This window comes from Dipteris shenzhenensis, chromosome 12 (genome assembly GCF_047967505.1).
Source record: "Dipteris shenzhenensis isolate YYH24624 ecotype China chromosome 12, Dip_SZ_1.0, whole genome shotgun sequence".
NCBI classification, from domain to species: Eukaryota; Viridiplantae; Streptophyta; class Polypodiopsida; order Gleicheniales; family Dipteridaceae; genus Dipteris; species Dipteris shenzhenensis.
In genome coordinates this window covers 41,480,934-41,502,281 of record NC_141607.1, presented here as the reverse complement: position 1 = coordinate 41,502,281, position 21,348 = coordinate 41,480,934, and the positions used below count along the sequence as shown (strand labels likewise).

General features: G+C 40.2%; 1 protein-coding gene across 1 annotated transcript; it reads right to left on the bottom strand.

Annotated features, from left to right (window-relative positions):
• Positions 1 to 1,676: 1,676 nt before the first annotated feature.
• LOC147896232 (protein Brevis radix-like 1) lies at positions 1,677 to 10,560 on the bottom strand. The gene is made up of 5 exons (XM_087382239.1): positions 10,444 to 10,560; positions 9,869 to 10,323; positions 9,417 to 9,558; positions 2,161 to 2,609; positions 1,677 to 1,758 (listed from the first exon to the last, which is right to left on the bottom strand). The coding sequence occupies exons 1-5, from the start codon at positions 10,558 to 10,560 to the stop codon at positions 1,677 to 1,679; spliced, it is 1,245 nt and encodes a 414-aa protein (XP_087238365.1).
• Positions 10,561 to 21,348: the final 10,788 nt, after the last annotated feature.

Genomic DNA, 21,348 nt, shown 5'->3' with positions numbered 1-21,348 from the left:
TCACACAGATCCGCATTTTAAAGAGGAATAGGTCATGTGATATCATATGCTTTCACAGGATTGGTTTTCTCATGTAAACTTTCCATTGGTCTATCAAGCTATGTCTCAATTAGTGTATTCGCATCTCCCCCTTTTGGATACTATGGGAGGAGTAACATTTTTGTAAAGAGCGATAATATAATATAGACCCTCTTTTCATAGAAGTAAAGCCACATACTTGACACCACATCACTTATCTTGCATAAACAAATTGACCTATAATCCCAATGAACATGTATTTTAAGAAAAAAAGTAGTCAATCCTTCATTTTTCATGCCAAAGGCTAATGGCATAGAAATTGCTTGAATTTTTCTACCTTTCAGCTAGCTGACCACCGTATTCAAATATATAGAGACTTTAAAGAGTACACAACAAAGAAAATTTATGCTTTACCAAACCACCAAAGAAAATGACTCACATAGATAAAAGTATCAAACATGAAATGAAAAGGTTCATACCCCATACATCACAACTAGAAAAATGGTCCAAGACTCACAATGATTATACAAATCCTAAATACATGATCTTTGCAATCCCACTAGCTTGAATTAAATAGTGAGTATAACCTCCATGTACCAAAGATACTTGGCCTTAATGAAATGAGGGGAATATTTTTGTGCGGTGGTATATATGTCCCTACAATAACAAGCTTTGACAAGATGGGTACCCCACTATTATATAACAATAAGCTTCACTTGACTTCCCAAAATACAATATTCACAAATGGGCTTGAATTAATCATAGCAATTCCAACCAAAATCAAGACAAGGAGTCTTTATTATAGCAAGATGTTGTATTGAAGCATGTAATTTGAATACACTCTTACAAGATAGTAGACCAAAAACTCACAAATTATTCAACATTCCAAATTGGACCTAAAGATTGACATGCTACAAGATTCACTAGAAAAGAAATACTCAGGCAACAAAACCAACAATGTTTTGCAAACGCAACTACTACAAAATCTATAAATGTCAAATTTACCAATTGGGGCAAATGCACCCATGGAAAATAGTTACGTAGGCACAATCAACGCCTATTTGAGTGACCATGTCCCTAGTGTATACATAGCCTACCAATTAATACCACAATTGCCATATTCCAAATTAAAGCCCAACAAGCAACACCTTCTTGCTAAGAAGAAGCATGCATCCATCACGGGGGATTCACTAGTAACAAGGAGGCGTTACCTGTGTACAATAAATATATGAAAATTCCCCTTTTCTACCCCCTATTTACGGGACCTTACCTTATAAAATGTACCTTTCCTTCCCTTATATAACCCCCCTCCCTTACACTCACGTGGTACCATACGATAAACCCTAGTGGACCCCGGGGCATCCATGCATGTGAGCCCTTCAACATATTGATGTGTAATGCTACTTTAATAAAAATATCTTCTTGGAGCAAAATTAATCTCGTTACAATTGGACTACATCTACTCCAATGATAAAACAAGAAACGTTTCATGTACGTCCGGCCAATGAACTAAGAGGGACTGCCGATGTGCACATATCCGCCCTTGTTCCTAATGCCCGAAGGATCTTTCACCCCGATAAGAGTACAAAGGGAAGCTTGGCCATCGGAACATGCTAACTACCTTGCAGTTTCCTCTGACTGTTTGCTGTAAAACACGATTATGAAAGATACTGGCGGTGTATTCTCAGACGATTCTCCTGCCACCATAGCCTCGCTTCAACCTCTGTGAATTTCTCGCGACTGTACACATGGAATAAACAAGCAACTGAACAAAAGCTCCTCCAGAAAACAAGCGATTTAATAAGAGCTCATCTAGCAAATCGTGCGTAGCAAATCAATCGCACGAAAATGTGAATCTCTAACGACGCTAGACAAGACAAACAAACTCGATATCACCATTGATGGATCGATAAATTATCAATCGTAAATTTAAGCATTTCGACACCAAACATCCAAAAAGTAAACACTCAAACGGCCAAAGGTTATCAGATTCAGATAGTTTATTGAAAGACAAATCGTGCAGTTTTTTTGGAAAAGGTCACTCTCTAGTCTACGCTGTGCATGATTGATGTAAAGTTTATTACTTCGTAATGCGAGTTCGCATACGGAACACAATTGGACAAGGCCTGCAATGGTCTGTACCTGAATCTCAATCTCTTCAGCTCCGTAACACCCCGTGCCGACGACCTGAGCGTTATATAAACCCCAGGGTCGTCTTCTTCAATCCATTCGCTGGCGTTGCTGAGGGAGATGACCTCACCGCTGTTGTGGACGTCAGAATCAGCATGGGGAGGTCTGGAGCAGGGGTCCAAATCGGAGGGAGAGCTGGAGCAGCTGGTGGCGTTTGTAAAGTCATCGTAAGCGGGGTTTGCGAAACGTTCGTTGCTGTGCAATGGGAATAGGTTGGGGGAAAGAGCTGAATGGCGAGGAAATCCGAGCATCTCCTGCTGCAGCTTACGTTGATGGTGAGGATGGGTCGCTCGCTGCGATTTGCAAGCATCAGCAGTGGCGTTGGGAGTGTGGCTGATACTACGAAAAGGAGTTGTATCCCCAGACTCCGATCTGGACTGTCGTTCTGGCGTTGTCTTAAGCTGGACACACAAACAAGATGGTATATTGGTGTACGATCATAATTCAATTAATTCGTTAGAGCTTATATGATTTAGAGGCCTTCCCCATACTACAATTAGAAAGGGTGCCAAAGACGCCTTCGAGTGCTAGAGGACATAGCCCACTTGTTTCTAAACTACAGATTTTTAAATGTTGTGTGGGAAAGACGAATAGCGTTATGCCTCAATTATATGATGACCTCATTAGGGGATGTTCCACCTAGGTCATAGGGGGACTAGTTAGTGGTGAGGAGATATGTCCTATTGTTCACTTATTTACATAGAAATTCCATGGTTTATAATAAAACTTTTATCACATGGAACACTACTAACTTCACATTGGTAGGCTTTTCCAAGATAAAGAGAACATCATCAACGCATGCGATGGATTTATTAAAAAGATCACCAAGAAACTCAAACACAATGTATTGGATCTACCTTCTGAGCACATACTTGTCACAAAAGACATTTGGAATTTGATCATAAACACGAAGCTCGAGATGAGCTTGGTTTGCTATTACAATAAGCTTTACTTATTGCCACACAGGATCTGATATGTTCTCATTAATCATAGATTTGATTACCCTTTATTATAGCTCTCGGAGACCTTGTAACTATTGCTATAAAGTGCTATAAGTTATTGATTAGACTCTCTTTTGTCTACCAAAAAAAAAGAGAGACACAAAGTAACATAAAAATAAAGGACAAACTACAAAGATACAAATCAAATAACAACCTAATGTGCAAGCAACGCCACAAGGTAAGAGCATAAACACAATAAGACAACAACACTCTCCAGTAACTTGAAAACTTCATTGGAAAACTAATTATAGGTCTTTATACTACAACATGAAGTCAATTGGCTAGAAATAAAACATGAGTCCATGGATAACCTCACTAAGCTACAATGGTAGACCAATGCCACCAAAATGTATGGAATAGATATACCTCATAGCATAGTAAAGCAAGAAGTAGACCCTCAAAACAAACAAATACCCGAGACACACATCTAGCACCTAGATCAAGAAGGCCCTATCTACTACTTCAAATATGATAATCATGAGCTCTTTCTCATATGATATCAACCTCAATATTACTCTTGCATTGAAAAATCTATGAAGGAAAAGATCTATTAACAAATGAGGAAAGAACCTACAATGAGTAACTTTAGAACAACCAAATCAAGACAAGAAGATACCACATCACTAACCAATAATAGAGCAATGAGTAATAGCTTTTGGAGCTAATGCAAGGGAGACCTAGAGAAGCAAGGTTGATTGGCGAAATGCGCTTATGCTATACACCTATAGTAGACTAACAAAGCAAGAATGACAACATGGAGTATTGATTCCATTTCTAAGAAAAAACACCTAGAGTAGAGCATATATAAAAGCATAATACCCATGCATATAATCAAGATAGCAATTGACATCTAAAAAGAATAACCAATGGTCTGCAATCAAAGGGAGAACTATACCTCATACAACCCTCACAAAGTTCTCAAAGGACAATGAGTTATGGAGTGCTTGACCAAGAACAAAGCTATATAAAAATGAACACTTGAGAAACCAATGCTAACAAATTCTAAATTAAGAACAAAAAATCAGTTATCAAGAGCACCACTAAACATTAGAGATGACAACAAACAATTTTTGGATACTTACTTTGACAAGGTATCATCTCACATGCCCAAGGATGTTCTTTAACATATGCTCATGAGGAAATATATAATCACAATGTGCATTCTATGCTCATTCTACACCTATATTGAGCCTATGCTAAATATCTAGGTCATGTGAGAAAGGCCAATCTAAATGGATAGATTCAAGATATAGGACTTGGGTATAACTATAAATTGTGGGTCACATTAACTATACTAGATTCCCAACCTTTTGGAATACTTATACCAACTAATGTCTAGAACGTCATGTACAATATGGAGAGCTAAAATAGAAACTAAGTTATAACATTTGTACTAGAAGATCTAACAATATTACAATCAATAAAAGCAAAATATGGTGTGTGCCAAGAAACTAAGATTTAGACCTTTGAGGAAACCAAACTTCAAAGTATAGGATACCAAAAGAAACTATCCTAGAAGGATCCTAAAAGAGAGATGAAGCACATTTCATTCTTGAGATTTATTATTTTTTCTTGCTTTTTTAGCCTTCTACATATTGAAGGTCATACTCGGGGGGGTCACTCATCATATGTAACCCTATCACATGAGTTCAATAGAAGGATATTTTTTATTTCTAAAAGTTACAAAAATAAATATACATAAGGGACTATTTTAAATAGTTTTTGAAAAAAATTATAGATTTGTATAAAAAAGGGGTACATTTTATTAATGAAAAATTTACAGATAAGGGATTTTAGAAATATGCCTTGAACGCACATGGTATAGAGGGTTTATACATTGTGACCCCCCCGAGAGGTCATAGTACTAGATTCCATTACAAAATGCATTTGTCACACATTGCTTATTGGTGGAAACTAGCTAAAAGCAAGGCTAGAGTCACAATGCAAGATACTAGAAGATGATGCTTCTTACAGTAAGGGGATAAAATTAGTTAAACCCATGTGTTATAGTATGTAACCATAGATAGATGAAAGAGTACTATCGACAACAACACAATTTCAACCTTTCTTTATCCTTCTTGCTTATACCCCTCCCATGGCCTCCTTCATTGATGCCCTACCATATGAAATGGTCACTTGAGCCAATTTTCCCAAATAACCAATAATGTCTATAGAATTTGAAAGAAGATACGTCTACATATTGTCAAACCAAGCTTCTATGAGAGAGCAAGAAGACGATAATAGCCAAGGCCAAAGAGAATTGTTTGTAGCTAAAGTCTATTATGGAAACACAACGTCGATGAAATAGAAGTTGCTCAATTTCGCTTTCCAAAATAAGCATCCAAATCATCATTTAAGCACTCCCAGGCTACATCCCCTCTAAGCAGGCATTACCCTATGGAGGCTGTGCCTTTCACAAACAAGATGGATGGCTTAGTTTTCTATAAGTTGAAGATCCCATACGTGTTAGCAATAATATTTCATTAGTCTAACCCTTAATGTATGTTGGTTTGCTCTCTTCTTCTCTTGGCACGTCTAGATTTCCTAGAGGATAGAAGAGGATCTTGTTAATTATGCTGGTGGAGCAAACTTTCCATGAACTCTTGGTATGTACTAGTAGGCACATGCTTTGTCACAAGCATGGCTAATTTGTTATGTGCACCTTAAGGTACACATAACATTCAAAGAATTCAAGGCATCTTGAATTGCTTTGAATCATACAATGGGTTTTGATTGTTACCTGATATTTTTGGGGGCAGAGAGTTTTGGGTGTTGGGTATATTATTTTGTTGCCCGTGGGTTGCTCATTAAGGCTCAATGTGATGATGCTATCATCACACAAAAGTTTTCTTGGCATTCGTTCTACTTTTAATTTTGCTAGAGATCTAGAATTTTGGCTCTGTCAGGCCCCTTGCCTTTTTCAAATTTCATCCCTTAGTCAACCTTCTCTCAACCCCTTTGTCAGCCCCTTGTCCTAGACTCTTATTTCCTCTCATCCCTAAATCCTTCTCAACTCTCATCCCCTTATCCTCTCTATCATCTTTCTCTCAGCCTTGGAATCCCCCTCGGTCCCCTCCCCATCCCCTCGAGCCCCTTCATTCATGGCCCTCCCTGCCATCCCCCTCTTAGAGTCACATAGCAGGAAATATTATGGGAATGGGAAAAAACTCATCCCAACCATTTTCAAATAAATTCCGTCCTATTCCCTTCCCACCATGTCCTAATAGTCAAAAGAACTAGGTATGGGTTACGTGGGAGAGGGCACATGGCATCATTTCATGTGCTTAGGAAATGGGGACAAGGACACATGTCATCATTCCATGCTTTGAAATCCCTATAAAAAGGGGTCCCATTCAGACTCCTAAAACCTTGAGGCCCTGGTCTAGGATGGGATAAAAACTGGCTATTCAGATCCTAAACACATCCTAGATCATTTAGTTTAGGATGCTCAAGTAATGATGGCAAAAGGATTCCCATCCTAAACCCATGCTAGGCCCATCCATGTGCTAAGATGCTTAGTCCCCTCTGAGCCCCATTGCCCTTTAGCCCTCTTTCACACTTACTATATTCTCAAAGATAGCCTTATATGCCCTAACATCCCCTTTGCCCTTTCTCTCTTTCAAGACTCAAACCGAGTTCTCTCGACCCTCATGTCCCCTTTCTCATCTTGCTCATCCTTTACTATGCCATCTAAATTTTCTCTCTCCCATTTTCCTCCTTTTCTTCAATCTAAATTTTAAGAAGCTTGCATCTTAAAATGTCAAAAGTGAAAGTCTTCTGAAGCTCACAACCAACTCACCTCTACTGCTACAAACCATGGTTTCAACTTTTGGTAGCGCATTTTACTATATGTGATGCCATACTAGCAACACCTATTGTGTCCCTTTGAGAACAAGCTACTTAAATCAATTCTTGGAAATGGATCATATATTCATTCCCTATTATAAAACTTAAGCCACCTATCAACTTCAGTTAAAACATTTTACTGGTATATATACATTTTTGAGAAATGCTTTTGATTAAAGCATTGGGGGAGACACTAGAGATCATATGTATACTCGGGTACATCCCTAGATGTGGGACCTAAGGACTATAAGAAATTAAAGAGACATTCCAACAACTTTAAATGTCTTTTCCCTTGCAACTAGTAAAGTAGAAAATGTATGATGAGTCAAGGGTTTCCAAAACCATAATCATCACGTTTTCATTTCTACTCATTCTACCTTTTTGTTTGCTTTGTCATTTAGATGTGTTTTCTAGTTTTGTTTTAGTTTATGAAAGACTTACTTGGGTGCTATTTTACATACATGCTTTGCATTTTACTATAGCTATTGTACACAATATAATTTGAATTCTCATGACTTGTAAAATTATGTCAATTTGATTTTGCTAAACTTTTGGAGGTTGACAACCAACAAGAGGACTTTACAATATTTTATTTGCACTCTCTCCTTAGTGGAGTATTCTAGTCTCAATCTGGTAGAGATTTGGAAGTCCCTACCTATGAATTTCTACTTGTTTTTTTATCTTTTTTGTATAAATTTCTCCTAGTTTAGTGCTTTTAGAAGAAACATTCTTGGTCAACACACCTCCCTTTAATCTTCTTGACTTGCATAATCTCAAATAGCTCTCACTCCCAATAAGAGACCGTGATGCCAACAACCACTACCTCAAGCTTTGAGAACAAAGAAAGAAATGGGATAAAATAACCATCTTGAAGATAAAAACTAAACAAAGATTTATAGAAAACAAGGCTAGGCTACATAATGTTGCTGCCTATCTCCATGGAGTCAACAAACATCTCTCCCTCTGTCGTAGACTATCCTGAGATTTTCCCCTCAACCATGCACTCCAACGATACACAATGAATCATAAAAAACAAAATCTTGATAACTTGTTTCCCTCTTCGTCAACTACCTACTTCATAGAATTGGAAGGCATGCAAGACTTTCCTTGGGGGGGTCACTATGTATAAACCCTCTATATCATGTGCGTTCAAGGCCTATTTCTAAAATCCCTTATCTGTAAATGTTTCATTACTAAAATGTACCCCTTTTCTATACAAATCTGTAAATTTTTTCCAAAACTATTTTAACTAGTCCCTTATGTATATTTATTTCTGTAAATTTTAGAAGTAGAAAATATCCTTCTATTGAACTCACGTGATAGGGTTACATATTATGAGTGACCCCCCCGAGAGACTTTCCCCAGTCGATTGCTTGCAACAATAACCAACTCTAAGCACAAAATCATCATAACAATGAGTAGAATTTCAATGCAGACAACTCCACACCATAGGCTCCAAGTTGCCAAAGCTAAACAACGTCCGAGAATAGTGATATTCTCTACGATTGGACTAGGAGTTTTACTCCTTATAGCTTCCATGAAAGAGTCACGAATGTTGTGCATCATGGGCCTCATAAATTTCGTAACACTCACTCAAATAAGGCCAATGCTAGAAGTCGATGTGTCAAGCAAGCTCATAAGGTAATGTCGCAAAAAGAAGTGAAGGAAATAAATACATGCATCTACCTCTACGATCGGAGGGAGGGCTTTGAAAGCTAGGGACACATGTTCCAATAGTGAGCTTTCTCACACACCAATCCAACCAAAAAAGCACAAATTTAAATTTCCCTTTTAAATGACTAAGGCTGCCCACACTCTGGAAGGGGAAAAAACAAATAAAAAAACTTTCTAAGAAAGAAAGAGTAAACACCAAAGTCTAAGTCTCCTAAAAAAACACTCCTTGAACGAGGGAGTGGTAAGAAACCACCATAGTTACGTCACTACGTTTTGTCATAATCGTCTCTCATTCTTTTCTTTTAAGGAAGTGAATGCTATGGAGGGAACCAAAGGAAGTAGATGCTATAGACCGTGAGCTAGCATCTAGGAGCTAGGAATGAAGGGAAGGATAGGCTATAAAGGCTTTAGAGGAAGCTAGAGCGGAACTTAAAGTGGGTTGTTGTTAGCACCACCCTTATGGAAGGGTAACGGGAGCCTTTATAGTTTCCCTAAGGCTTAAGCTCTCCCACATTGTTATTTCTATTTCTGGACGTGATTGAGCACGCTTCGTCCCAAAAGACTCATGGTTCTTCTTCAACAAATTCCAACAGCCTCCTTTCAACTGGTTTGCCAAGAATCACCACAAAGCTCAAAGCACAATTGGTTGCCAGGAATCACCACATCTCTCGAAGCATAAATCGTTACCTCGTGCTCGGCGTGAGAAGCTGTGGGCAGTGATCCTCTTTTCGACCTGTTGATCAACCTCGGCACATTGTACAACTCATGCACCTTGTCACAGTTCTCAGCCCACCATTGTTGTGCTTGCCATTTGTTGAACGTTTCCCGGCTGCAGCACCATATCCATTCCAGCAGTTACATCGTTGAAAACTCGCACACCTTGCAAAGGTTCCTCATGTTAAAGATCGACGTCGTGCACTCCTATATAGTATACTACTCTCCCTTCTCAATCAACAAAAAATTTTCAGCCTATCTATATACCTACATCCCTATCTATATACCTACATCGTCAATCGACAAGAAGTTTCAGCTTTTCAACTCGCTGAGCGCCAAATGGAAGAGACATATTTCAAGTCGGCAACCAGTCGTAGCTCCTAGGAACTGACTCGCACGTTTTCAAAGATATAACTACCACTGACCTGAACCTGATTCTCTTGAGATCGTTCCCTCCATCGGACAAGGTCACAAACGTGATCAACACCCCTGGTTCCACTTGAGCAACCCACTCTTCGTCTGATCCGTCGTCTGTAACAAAATCGTACCGTGATCTAGGCTCGTCCTGAATACGAGATGAGACCTTATCTACTCTACCTGCTTCCAGCATCCTGGTGGAGGCGGACCGCCTTGCAGGTTTAGCGTAATGGACCTTCCTTGGGTAAGGTCGAGGGACCTTGTATGTGACAGGAGCTTGGAAACTTTGAGGGGTTTGAGGCGGAGTGGAAAATGCAATATCCAAAAAATGAGCGCGGTTCGCCGACGGGACTTCAGAAGATGCGTCTGTGATATACATGTGATCTATACCGTTGTTGAGGTCAGGATCCGGCGAGGCACACGGACTACATCCCCCTGACAATCTCGCAGCCAAGCATTTGAGCTGTTACAGAAACACAATCAATTTGGCATAAGAAACGGCATTAGCAGTCTTTCGGAGCAGATTGGGCGACTGTAGGACATGAGAAGTTCACTGAGCCTAACGCCAAAATGAGGCTCTTACCTGATTGGTAAGAAACCTGATTGCCTCTCTGGTTGCAGGAGACTTTGGAATTCTGTCATCGTCCATCGCTTGGACAGAATCTTCAACGTGCTTGGCGCACGCGACACAGGACAGCATTCTGAGCTTATGATGGTAAAGCACAGGCTAGGGACAACCCACAGCAATTCAGAGAGAAGCCAAGATTGGGGAAAGTAAGATCTATTATGTAATGCAAGACATGAAGCTTCGCTCCTCTTCAGGCCTCATCGACGTTGCCTGTTGGCATGTACTAGTAGCTTAAAGCTTGAGTTCCCTCTCCGCGATCACAGCTCCATCACAAGAACGTATGGCGTGCAACCGCACCACCAAGGCCAAATCCCGTTTGATAGTCCAGGGAAGGTTGATGCTATTGACTGCGATTCTCTGGGCTTGGAAGCTTGCGAGGAGTGCACAGCTTTTGCTTCAAAGCGCAGGTGATCAGGGCTTCTTATTAAATAGATGGGCAATTGCTGTTTGTCCCAAGTTCCAACTCCCGAGTCCGAGTCGAACCGGTGTCTAGGCGTCAGCTTCCTCCCCTGCTTCGGGGCAAGAATCGGGGGCTTCGGCCTCCGGACTCCGGAGCGCTCCGGAATCAATTGAGTCCTCAGACAGGACTCCCGATGCATTCCGAGTCTCACGGTATTTATCAACCGAATAAATGACTTGAGCTTCCCTACACGTCGCAACCCGATATCAACAGAGGAATTATATTCGCCTGTAGGCCTCCTTCCATCACAAAATCACGCTTCCAATGAGAAAGGTCACTAAGCGAGGAACCAATGGAGCGGACTAATTATAAACTACAAACCTCAGTTTTTAATTCTATCCTCTACAGACACACGTGACACGACTCTACGAAACCCCAATCTGAAATATGACACTGTGCGGAATAAGAAGTAAAGTCACTAATGGCAGGCTACGGTTAGAATGAGAGCCAGTGTCGGAAGCTGAATGACTGGGATAGTAGAGATATATATATGAGACACATGTACACGGTATTTTAGACGACTAAACTGCTCCAGGAGTCCTCCTCTAGATGCTTGGGAGCAATGAGCAACCGTAGTGGTGATTCTGAAACGAAATGTCTGGCCGCCTCTGGCGCTACTAATTACGGTTACGAAAGCAGGATTCTCATGATCGAAATTCAAACTCATCCAACGAGTTCAACAAGTGCTGGACATCAAGCAGAGCTAAGTACACTAAGTACGTACACTGATGCACTGGTTCTCCTTCTCTGTAACGAATGCATTTGTGATCTATGATGATCTGAGAGCTCTGAGTGAGCCCTAGCTGCCAGCTGGGACTCCCTTTTTTTCTAAATCCGCAATTTCTTCACCATCCGAAGTTCCCGATTTCCACCGACGTTCTTGCAAATCATGCAGCGTACTATCAGTCTATCACGGTTTCATTGCACGGTTGATGGCAGCGTAGATCAAGGGCGTCGCAAGCCCGAAGCAAGGTTGCAAATGCCATTATGGCATTGACGGTGGTCTGTTGACGTGAGATCAGGAGTGACTCCCAGTGAGTCATCATGCAAGGTGTAAACGCCCAGCTGCTATATATAACCGCGCCGTCCGATTTAGCCATTTTCAGAATCCAGATGATAAATTTTTGAAAAGTGTTTCAAACCATACGTCGCTTTTGAACTGGACTCAGGGGATTTCGAACCCATTCGTATCAGAGTCCGCTTCAGTCCATTCCCCAATGCCTGTTTTGCATGCAGAGAGATTGGGCACTTTGCAAGAGAGTATCCCCAAAGGAGAGTGCATAAGAATTCGACCCAAAAAGAGCCACAGGTTGAGGCCATGCAGGTGGAACCGTAGCACGAGCCAGAATCTAGTGTTCTAGCCAAAGAAACTCTTCCCGCTTCTGAAGGTATTCTGGAAGATTGCATCAAGGTTAGACCCCCCCAGTGACCGACTCCTAAGGGACCACCCTCTCTTGTGCAAAAGGCACCGCCGTTGGGGGAATCCTAGAAGGCAAATCAGATGGTGCTCCCACAACATCTCAATCTATTAGAAAATACGGGCCCGTCTAACATCGCGTTTATCAGGTGTCTATTTGCGCGTGTATTAGCGCGTTTATTTGCATGTTTACACTGAGAATTGGATGCGCATTTAGACGCATAGATAGACGCAAACCAGAGAATACAGAAAGTGAGACTTTGGTGTACATCATTGCTTTCCAAACATTACCCATGATTACCAAAACACATAATTTTAACAAAATCATGAATGCTTTTTTGCAAGCCCACATCTACAAGAATTAAGTGAGGTGAGGAGAATGAAACAATATGTAAAATAGTTTTGCCAATATCAATGATGGGGCTACGGTTCAATCTCATCCTCAATGAGATCAACCCTTGCCAAACTATCTACTTCAAAATCCAAATGTCAAGTGTTTAGATCTACAAATACATTCAACCCACTACTACTTGTGCTACTCATGTGCTCATCAAAATCAGCATCACCAATGGTAGGCTCGTCCTCACGGGTAATGGCCTCAATATCTGTACCTCCTATCTCATATCACGGTCATCATCACGTCCATGGCCATGATCATCCTCCATACGCTCCATATTAGTAAATGTACTATACATCACTTTGGAACGTGGCATAATAGGTATGACATGCCACCATCTATTATTATCCACCATTGGTTGATAGACAACCTAATTCAAACACAAATACAATCATGTTATTTTTCTTGCATCAAATATTTAAAAGCGAGTATTTTTATATGTGTGCACAGTACCTGTTCACATTGTTGCGATAGTACTAGTGTGTCCTTCCTACTTTGCCAAAACTTTGTGGAGTCAATAGTTACAAAGCCACTTGCATGGCATTTGATTGTTGCATTAGGGCCTCTTTCCACCACGTCCTTAAACCACTTTACATCCAAAACATACACAAAGAAGCGTCGAAAGTCAAGCTTAATAATATCTTGGATTATGCCACAATAATCATCCATGGCTCCATTGGCTCCCTCAAAGCTAGCAATGACGCCGCAATCTTATGTGTTGCTCTTATCATCAATCCGTTGTGTTCGAAAATGCTTGCCCTCACACCATATAGCATTGAACATAGTGCACTACACCAAGAAAAAATCAATTAAATAAGCAATCTAAATTATTGAAAGCTTCTAACTTATGCATAACATTCTATATACCGACCTTGCTCATGCATCCCCTAGCATACTCCCATTCTTCCATTGTGATATGCATCCCCTCGTCTTTCTCTGCTTTCTCCATTTCATCAAGTAGCCAATCCACATGAATATCCTTTGGAAGTGCTCTTAGATACTGAGGGTATGGCACACGAGATCCGTGGTGTGTACGAAAGAGGGCCCTTTCTTCTTGTCTTCTTGCCTTTGCATCCTCGTATCTTGTCACCCATATTTTCATCACATCACTATTAAGCACGCAAAAGAGGTTGATACTATTATGCAACTCCGTGTCTATTACTTTGTTGCATCCTTTCCCTTGAGGCACAATAGAGGTCATCCTTAGGTCTTCATCATCTGTCCATAGTCGTGGGAGAGAGCTATCCACATCAACAAGAAACTCATAAATATATACAAGTGACTCTTGTACCAACCAACCCTCGGCCATGCTACCTTCAGGTCTTGCATTTTGTCTCACGAAGCCCTTTAAGGTCTTCATGAAGCACTCGAGGAAGAACAACCATTGTGCATGTATAGTACCGTATATAGTGATCTCATCCACCAAATGCACTATAAGATGTAGTTGGCTTGTGAGAATAGAACGTGGAAATGTCTCCTTCACTAAACAACACTACAAGGCATAAGCCATTTTCCGACAGAAATACCGACGCTTTTCTACATTAAAATTTTTTTTTTACGGGCGCAAACGTCGCTATAAGTGTCGCTAAAAGCGTCGGAAAAGGACCGTCGCTATATAGCGACACTGGCAATCGTCGCTATACAGCGACACTGTTAATCGTCGCTATATAGCGACACTGGTAAACGTCGCTATATAGTGACGATTAACAAAAGTAAAAAAAAAGGGTTAGTGGGGCTAAACAGGGCTTCCTTTTGGCCCTGTTTAGCCCCACTAATCCTTTTTTTTTTTTTGTAATTACAAAAGAAAGTTTTTTATAACAAAATTTCCCTTGCTTGCAGGGTGATACAAAATTGTTCTTATGAAATGATGAGTAACAAATGTATATACATGTCGGACATATACAACAGTGTTTGTAACAAAATTACCCTTTCGAAAGGGCGATATAAAATTCCTCAAACGAGCGGATATATAAAATGCTACTACCACTACTACTCATCCAAATCCGAATCCGAATCATCTTCGTCTTTTTGGCCTGTTCCTTGGTCCTCGACACCTGCGTCTTCTCCCTCGTCGTCGCCACCTGCGTCTGATCCTTGGCCCTGTTGATCGCTCGCCTCCGATGATGGGATGCTTGAGCTTTGATTCTAAGAGTGAACCATATAAATCAAAAATTAGATTGGAACTTAAATTAAAAAGTGAGATTACAAGTAGGAGTAAACTTATACCGTGCGAGCAGCCACCTCAGCCCAATCGACCGTCGCTCCCATTGCCTCTTGCTCAATGAACCACGGCTTTGTTCCTATCCAAAATGCGCATCGTGTCTCTGCATCTGTAGGAAGACGGCCCATCGCAGCTTGCTGTGGATCCAATTTACGAGAGTTATAGTTAGCTAAAGTGCATGTAATATGTAAGTAAAACAAATAGAACAATACATTAAATGAGAAGAAGTAGACTTACCACGATTGCCTCGAACGCATACCGTCCGCCTGCACCAAAGTGCGAAGTACCTACGACGTCCAGCCGTCTCTTCGCAGCCCTCCTCTGACCCTCGAACATTTTGGGATGGTGCCTATGTTGCTTCTTGAAGTACTTCCAATCAGCTTTGTCTGCCCAGCTGGGTTTAGCCAACCCCTTGATATGGAAGTACGCAAGGTTGATGTACGATGCTTCAGGACCAAACCCATGCACTCTCGCATATAATTGTCATTAAACTCCACATTTGGTAGATTAGGGTATCTTTGTTTTAACTCATCGATCACCGCCTGCTTCTTTTGGCCATCTTGATACCGCCAATCGGTATTTATGCTGCTCTTGAAATGATGACTCATCAACCTCCTCATGGTGGCCATCACTGCTTTGCCCTTTTTATCTTCTATTATCTCTCCGACAGATGTGATTTGATAGAAGAGATCCCCTGATGAGTAAGGGGGACTGACGGTAGCAGAGTCTGAAGGAGTGGAAGCTGCGCGAGCGCTTCCGGAGCGAGGAGTAGCAGTGGGACTAGGAGAGGGAAAGGGACCTGACTGATACTGTGTCTTCGGACCAAGTGGAGACCTAAAGGAGCGTGAGAGTGTTGACTCGTCTACATCTCTCGAGTCAGCACAACATGAGCCGCCCATCCTACTCTTCCTTCCCTTGCGAGAGGCATGCGCAGGTGATGATCCCGCGGTCGAAGGGGCGCGAGGGGATGGCTGGGCAGTACGTCCACCCGTCGGTGTAGGGGAAGGAATTGCTGAGGTCCTCTGAGAGAGCAGAGAGAAGAATCTCGCTGCCTCCTCATCGCTCATCTGCGCTACAAACTCGTCGGGACTCCTGACAAAGCCATGCACGGCTAGCAAAGGAGTTCCCCGAGGGGTAGTCGCAGTGCTACATGGAAGAGGAGTCGGACCAGGGGTAGTTGTAGTGCTAGGTCCGAGAGGAGTCGGTAGTCCTCGGGGTAGTCACCTGAGAGGAATCAAAGTCCTCTGGAGCATATAGATCGTGAGCTCTCCTCCTGCGAGGCTGTTCATACTCGTCGGATGAGCGACGTGATCCCATGTCTAACATAGACACAAACACGAAAACAGAAAACAAAAAAGCAAACATAAGCATAGGCATAGGCATAGGCATAGGCAAGAAGAAAGAAGAGGGAAAGAAAAGAAGAGGGAAAGGAAAGAGGGAAAGAAGGTGGAAAGGAAAGAAGAGGGAAAGGAAAGAGAAGAGGAAGAAAAGGAAAATAGAGAATAAGAGTTAGAGAGAATAAGCTCATGCTTATGCTTATGCGGAAATAGAGAATGAGAGAAGGGGGAAATAGAGAAGGGGAAAGAGATGAGGGGGAATGAGAGAAGCATAAGCATAGGCTTATGCAGAAATAGAGAATGAGCTTATGCGGAAATAGAGAATGAGAGAAGCATAAGCTCATGCTTATGCTTCTCTCATTCTCTATTTCGGCATAAGCTCATGCATAAGCATAAGCTTATGCGGAAATAGAGAATGAGCTTATGCGGAAATAGAGAATAAGAGAAGCTTCTCTCGTTCTCTATTTCCGCATAAGCTCATGCATAAGAGAAAGCTTGTGTGAAAATAGAGAAATAAAGAAGGGGGAAAGCTTATGCGAATGAGAGAAGGGGGAAAGAGATGAGGGGGAATGAGAGAAGCATAAGCATAAGCTTATGCGAAAATAGAGAATGAGCTTATGCGGAAATAGAGAAGGAGAGAAGCATAAGCTTATGCTTATGCTTAAAACTAAAATTTAATATCTAGTTAATAGCAGCAAGAATATTGTAGAGATTTTTCATATTAAGAACTACCTTACAAATACATGCACTAATTGTTCATTGTTTGAAGATTAAGTATTGTATAAAGCACATATGCTAGAAGATCTCCCTTTCAAAAAAATTTTCATTGTTATATATTTTTTAATTATAATAATTATATAATATTTATATTAATTTATAGATTAACAATATATATTTTTAGCAAAATTATATTAACATTAGTTAATAAAAATTTATTATATTATGGAGTAAAAATATTATAAATGGATTTCTCATATTGATAAAGTGTCGTGAGAAGAGTTTTTGGAGAGATTTATGAAGTTGTTGCACACGCAATAGGTTGGGAGGTTTGAGTGGTTTTGAGGTTGAGAGAGAAATTTGCAATAAATTGTTTTGTAATTTTTTTGTTGCGTGCCCAATAGGCTGGGAGAGTTTGAGTTTGAGAGAAATTTGTGACAATAGGTTGTGAGAGTTTGAGGTAAAGAGGGAAATTTGTGGGGAAAAAGATTTAATGCAAAAGATGGTTTTTTGAAGTTGTTGCGTACGCAATAGGTATTTGAGAAAAGAATCGGATTTGAAAAAAAAAAAAAAATTTACAAAAACTTGATTCTTAGAAGTTCTTGCATACGCAATAGGCTGGAAATAAACTCACCTCTTGTAACATTTTGAAAATTTTGAGAATCTTGCAACAGGTTGATGAGAGGAGAGAAGCATGGAGTGTGAAAGAATGAACTTTGAATGAAAGAGAGAATGAAGAACGTTCTACTTATAGTGAACCTAAAAAACTAAAAAAAGCTGACTTGACCTAAAAGCTACCCATTTCCTATAAAACTCCTCTTCTCCTCATTCTCTCACACAACTTTCATCGAGCTCCTCTACCACCTCCCCACCTAGGTACTCCCTCCCTCCCCCCTTTCCCTCCCCCTCTCGTCCCGCTTCCCATCCCCTCTCCTCCCACTCCCCTCCCTTTCCCTCTCCTCCTGCTTTTCCTTCTCCTCCCTCCTCCCGCTTCCCCCCTCCCCTCCCTTCCGCTCTCCTCCCCCTCCCTTCCCTTCTCCTCCCGCTTCCCCCTCCCATCTCCTCATGCTTGCCCCCTTTGATTACGAATCCTTCCCCTTCTCCTTCGGTCCTTTTTTTTTTGTCTTTTTTTTTGGGAACGGGGAGGCTTGGAGCGAAGAGGTGGAAGGTCTTTTCTTTTTGGGGAAGCGGGGAGGCAAGGACCCATTTTCAGAGGAGGGATAGAGGCGGGGAGGTGGAGAGGCAGGAGGAGGAGGCAAAGGTGCGAGGGGGAGGCGAAGGCGGAGGCATGAGGGGGGAAGCGAAGGCAGGGAGGGGGAGGCGAAGGCGAGGAGGGGGGGCGGGGAAGCGGGGAGACGGGAGGGGGGAGAAGGGAGGAGGGGGATTAATCCCCTCCCCTAAGGCCCCTTTAGGGGCCCCTGTTGCGTGTGCAATAGGTTGGCTCGCGAGGGCTAACCTGTTGTGCACTCAATAGGAGGCCCGTGAGGGCCTTACAGGAGGGGATTAACCCCTCCCTTAAGTGGGGGCTCTTTAAGCCTCCAAAAAAAAAGAAAGAAGACAATGAAAAAAATAAATTAAATTTTAAATAAATAAAGAAATTTAAATAATTTAAATGAAAAAATAGAATAAGATAAATTTAATAAATTTAAAAATTAAAATAAATTATATTATATTATATCTAAATAAAAAATTAAAACTAAATAAATTAATTAATTTTAAAAAACTACGAAAAAACAAGTAAAACAAATTAAATTTTAAATAAATAAATAAATTTAAATGATTTAAATAAATAAATTAAACCTAATGTAAAAAAATAAAATAAATTAAATTAAATTATATCATATTAATATTAAATAACCATATTAAAATTTAATTTTTCAAAAACAAAAATCAAATATATAGATATATAAATAAATAAATTTAAATAAATTAAATAAAATTTTTTAAAAGTGAAATAACATTTTAGAAAATTTAAATTAAAAATTTTTATCTGTTTTTAAAATATTTTGAATTAAATTATTTATGTAAAAAACTATTAGATAAAAAAATAGTATCTATAAATATAAAAATATATTTAAACTTTTGAGATTTTAACAAAATATATTTTTTAAAATATATTTAAACTTTTAAAATTTTAATTAATTTTTAATTTTTAATATTTAAATATTTAATTAGCAATTTTTTTAATATTTTGAGTTTGAAAATGATTATAATTCTCATTTTTTGTTTTTGATTACTTTGCAGAAAACTATGGCTTCGAGTTTTGGTTCCAAGGTGTCTGTCAAATATTTTGATTATGCTTGGTATTTTATGGAGCGCAAGTCAATGTATTTTTTGGTGATCACTGCCGATAATGTGTCAAGCGTGAAATATTCTCTAGAGGTAGTAAGAAATGGAGCCATGGTCTCAACCATCAACATTAAAGAAAAAAATTTGATAGAAGTTGTGTGCAAAGGGAAGAATAACGATGTGGTCTACAAGTTACGAGTTACACACAAGCACTTCTTGAAGCCCTTACCAAATTCAATTGAGGGATCCCAAGAATTACTTAGTGTGGAGGCATTGAAGAAAATGTGGGATGCATTTCCAAGTGGTGGTGTTTTACCTTCAGTAGGAGTAAGTACGCCATCTATAACATGTAGCCGTCAAGTTGTACCATCAATATCTATGGTGATAACTACGGTATCTTCGACAAGAGTAACTACAATATCTACGGTAGTAACTATAGTATGTCCAAATGTACCTACATCATCAATTGTTGTAACTATAGGAACAAAAAGGAGTGATCGTGAAGTAGATTCAAGTTCCACATCTATTTCTAGAAAGAGAGCCAAAATAGCTCCTACTCCATGTGCAGATCGTTCAAGTGCAGGTTATTTAAAACTAGGTGAAAAATTGGATAGTGATGATCAGGAGGATCCACAAGAAGAAGATACAAGTCTTGCAGACTTTTCTATAAGTGTTGCAGACTTACATCCTCCAGAGGATCAGGGGTACATTTGGGGAGTTTTACAATTTAGTGTGGCCACAATGCTTATTGATTGTGCTTCGTTGTTCACAAATCAAAGAAAGCTAGATAAGACATTTGCACGCAAATTGTATGAAGATACGAGGAAAACAAGAACGAGCCAATTGCCACTAATATCACTCTTCATCCTATGGCATTTAAGAGACTTTAAGAAGATGATCCTACATTGCCTGATGTCACATTTCAAAAGTGCGTGGACTTTCTTTATGCTTTTGAGAACTTTAGAAGGAGTGACTTTGTTCGTGAAGAGGCTTTGTACCAAAGCCGATATGGGACTGACATCGAGAAGAGATACATGCTGGCAAAGAATAGATTCTTGGAAAGATGCAGGTTTGAGCCCATTGATGGGCAACACTTTTGCGAAGCTTGCAGGATCGCCCTTGATGAGGGAAGAAAAGCAAACTTGCCATAGATTGAGTGGATGGAAAAGTTTCAACGGGTCATTTGTCATGTATGCATATTTAACGATGACTCAAAGTACATTCTTGAATCATAAAGGCTGAATTCTGCTCCATTTAGGTTGAAAAAAAGCTCTTCTCTTTCTGAGATCCTAATAAAGGCAAGGGAGTTATGGGTGTGCTATAGAAAGCCACAAATAGTGAAGGGCAGGAGACCTACATCTGAGTACATGGCAAAGAGGACTCGGTTCTATAGATGCTTGAAGGTGTTGTAAGCAATACACAAGGTGTACCAAGTAATAAGGTTGAAGCAAAGGATCTGAACACCACCGTTGCAAGATACAGGGATGTTACTTGCATTATATTCCGCGAGGACTCAGTGTTTTAGAGCATCGTGGATGTTTGCCAAGCATATGAAACATGAAAGATATCCTTTGAGGCACCAGAGCACACTGCAACTCATAGGAAAGAGATAATGAAACCGATGTCTATTGTTAGCTGGAGAGCAATAAGGTTTGTTCCAGATGCAATAACAGAATAAGTATGCAAAAAGATCCTAAGCGGTGACTGCTTCTTTGGAAAGAAGAGAAAGCATAGCAACTTGGATGAAGTGGTCACCCGAATGATTCAAAGTGAGGCTGCTCTCTCAGCACTATTTTTTTTATTGAAATCTGATGATGAGTTAGCTGATGGAAACTCAATTGATGTGGATAAGAAGAAAGCACTTAGCCTAGGTCAACTCCTTGATAAGACATGGGCTGAAAGTGGTTGACCTCAATGGATGCATATGCCACACCAACAAAGCATCTAAGAGCTAAAATGCCAAAGGTTGTTCAGACAGAATATATGAACATCAAGAAAAAGGCCTTGCAGCAACTGGTGGTT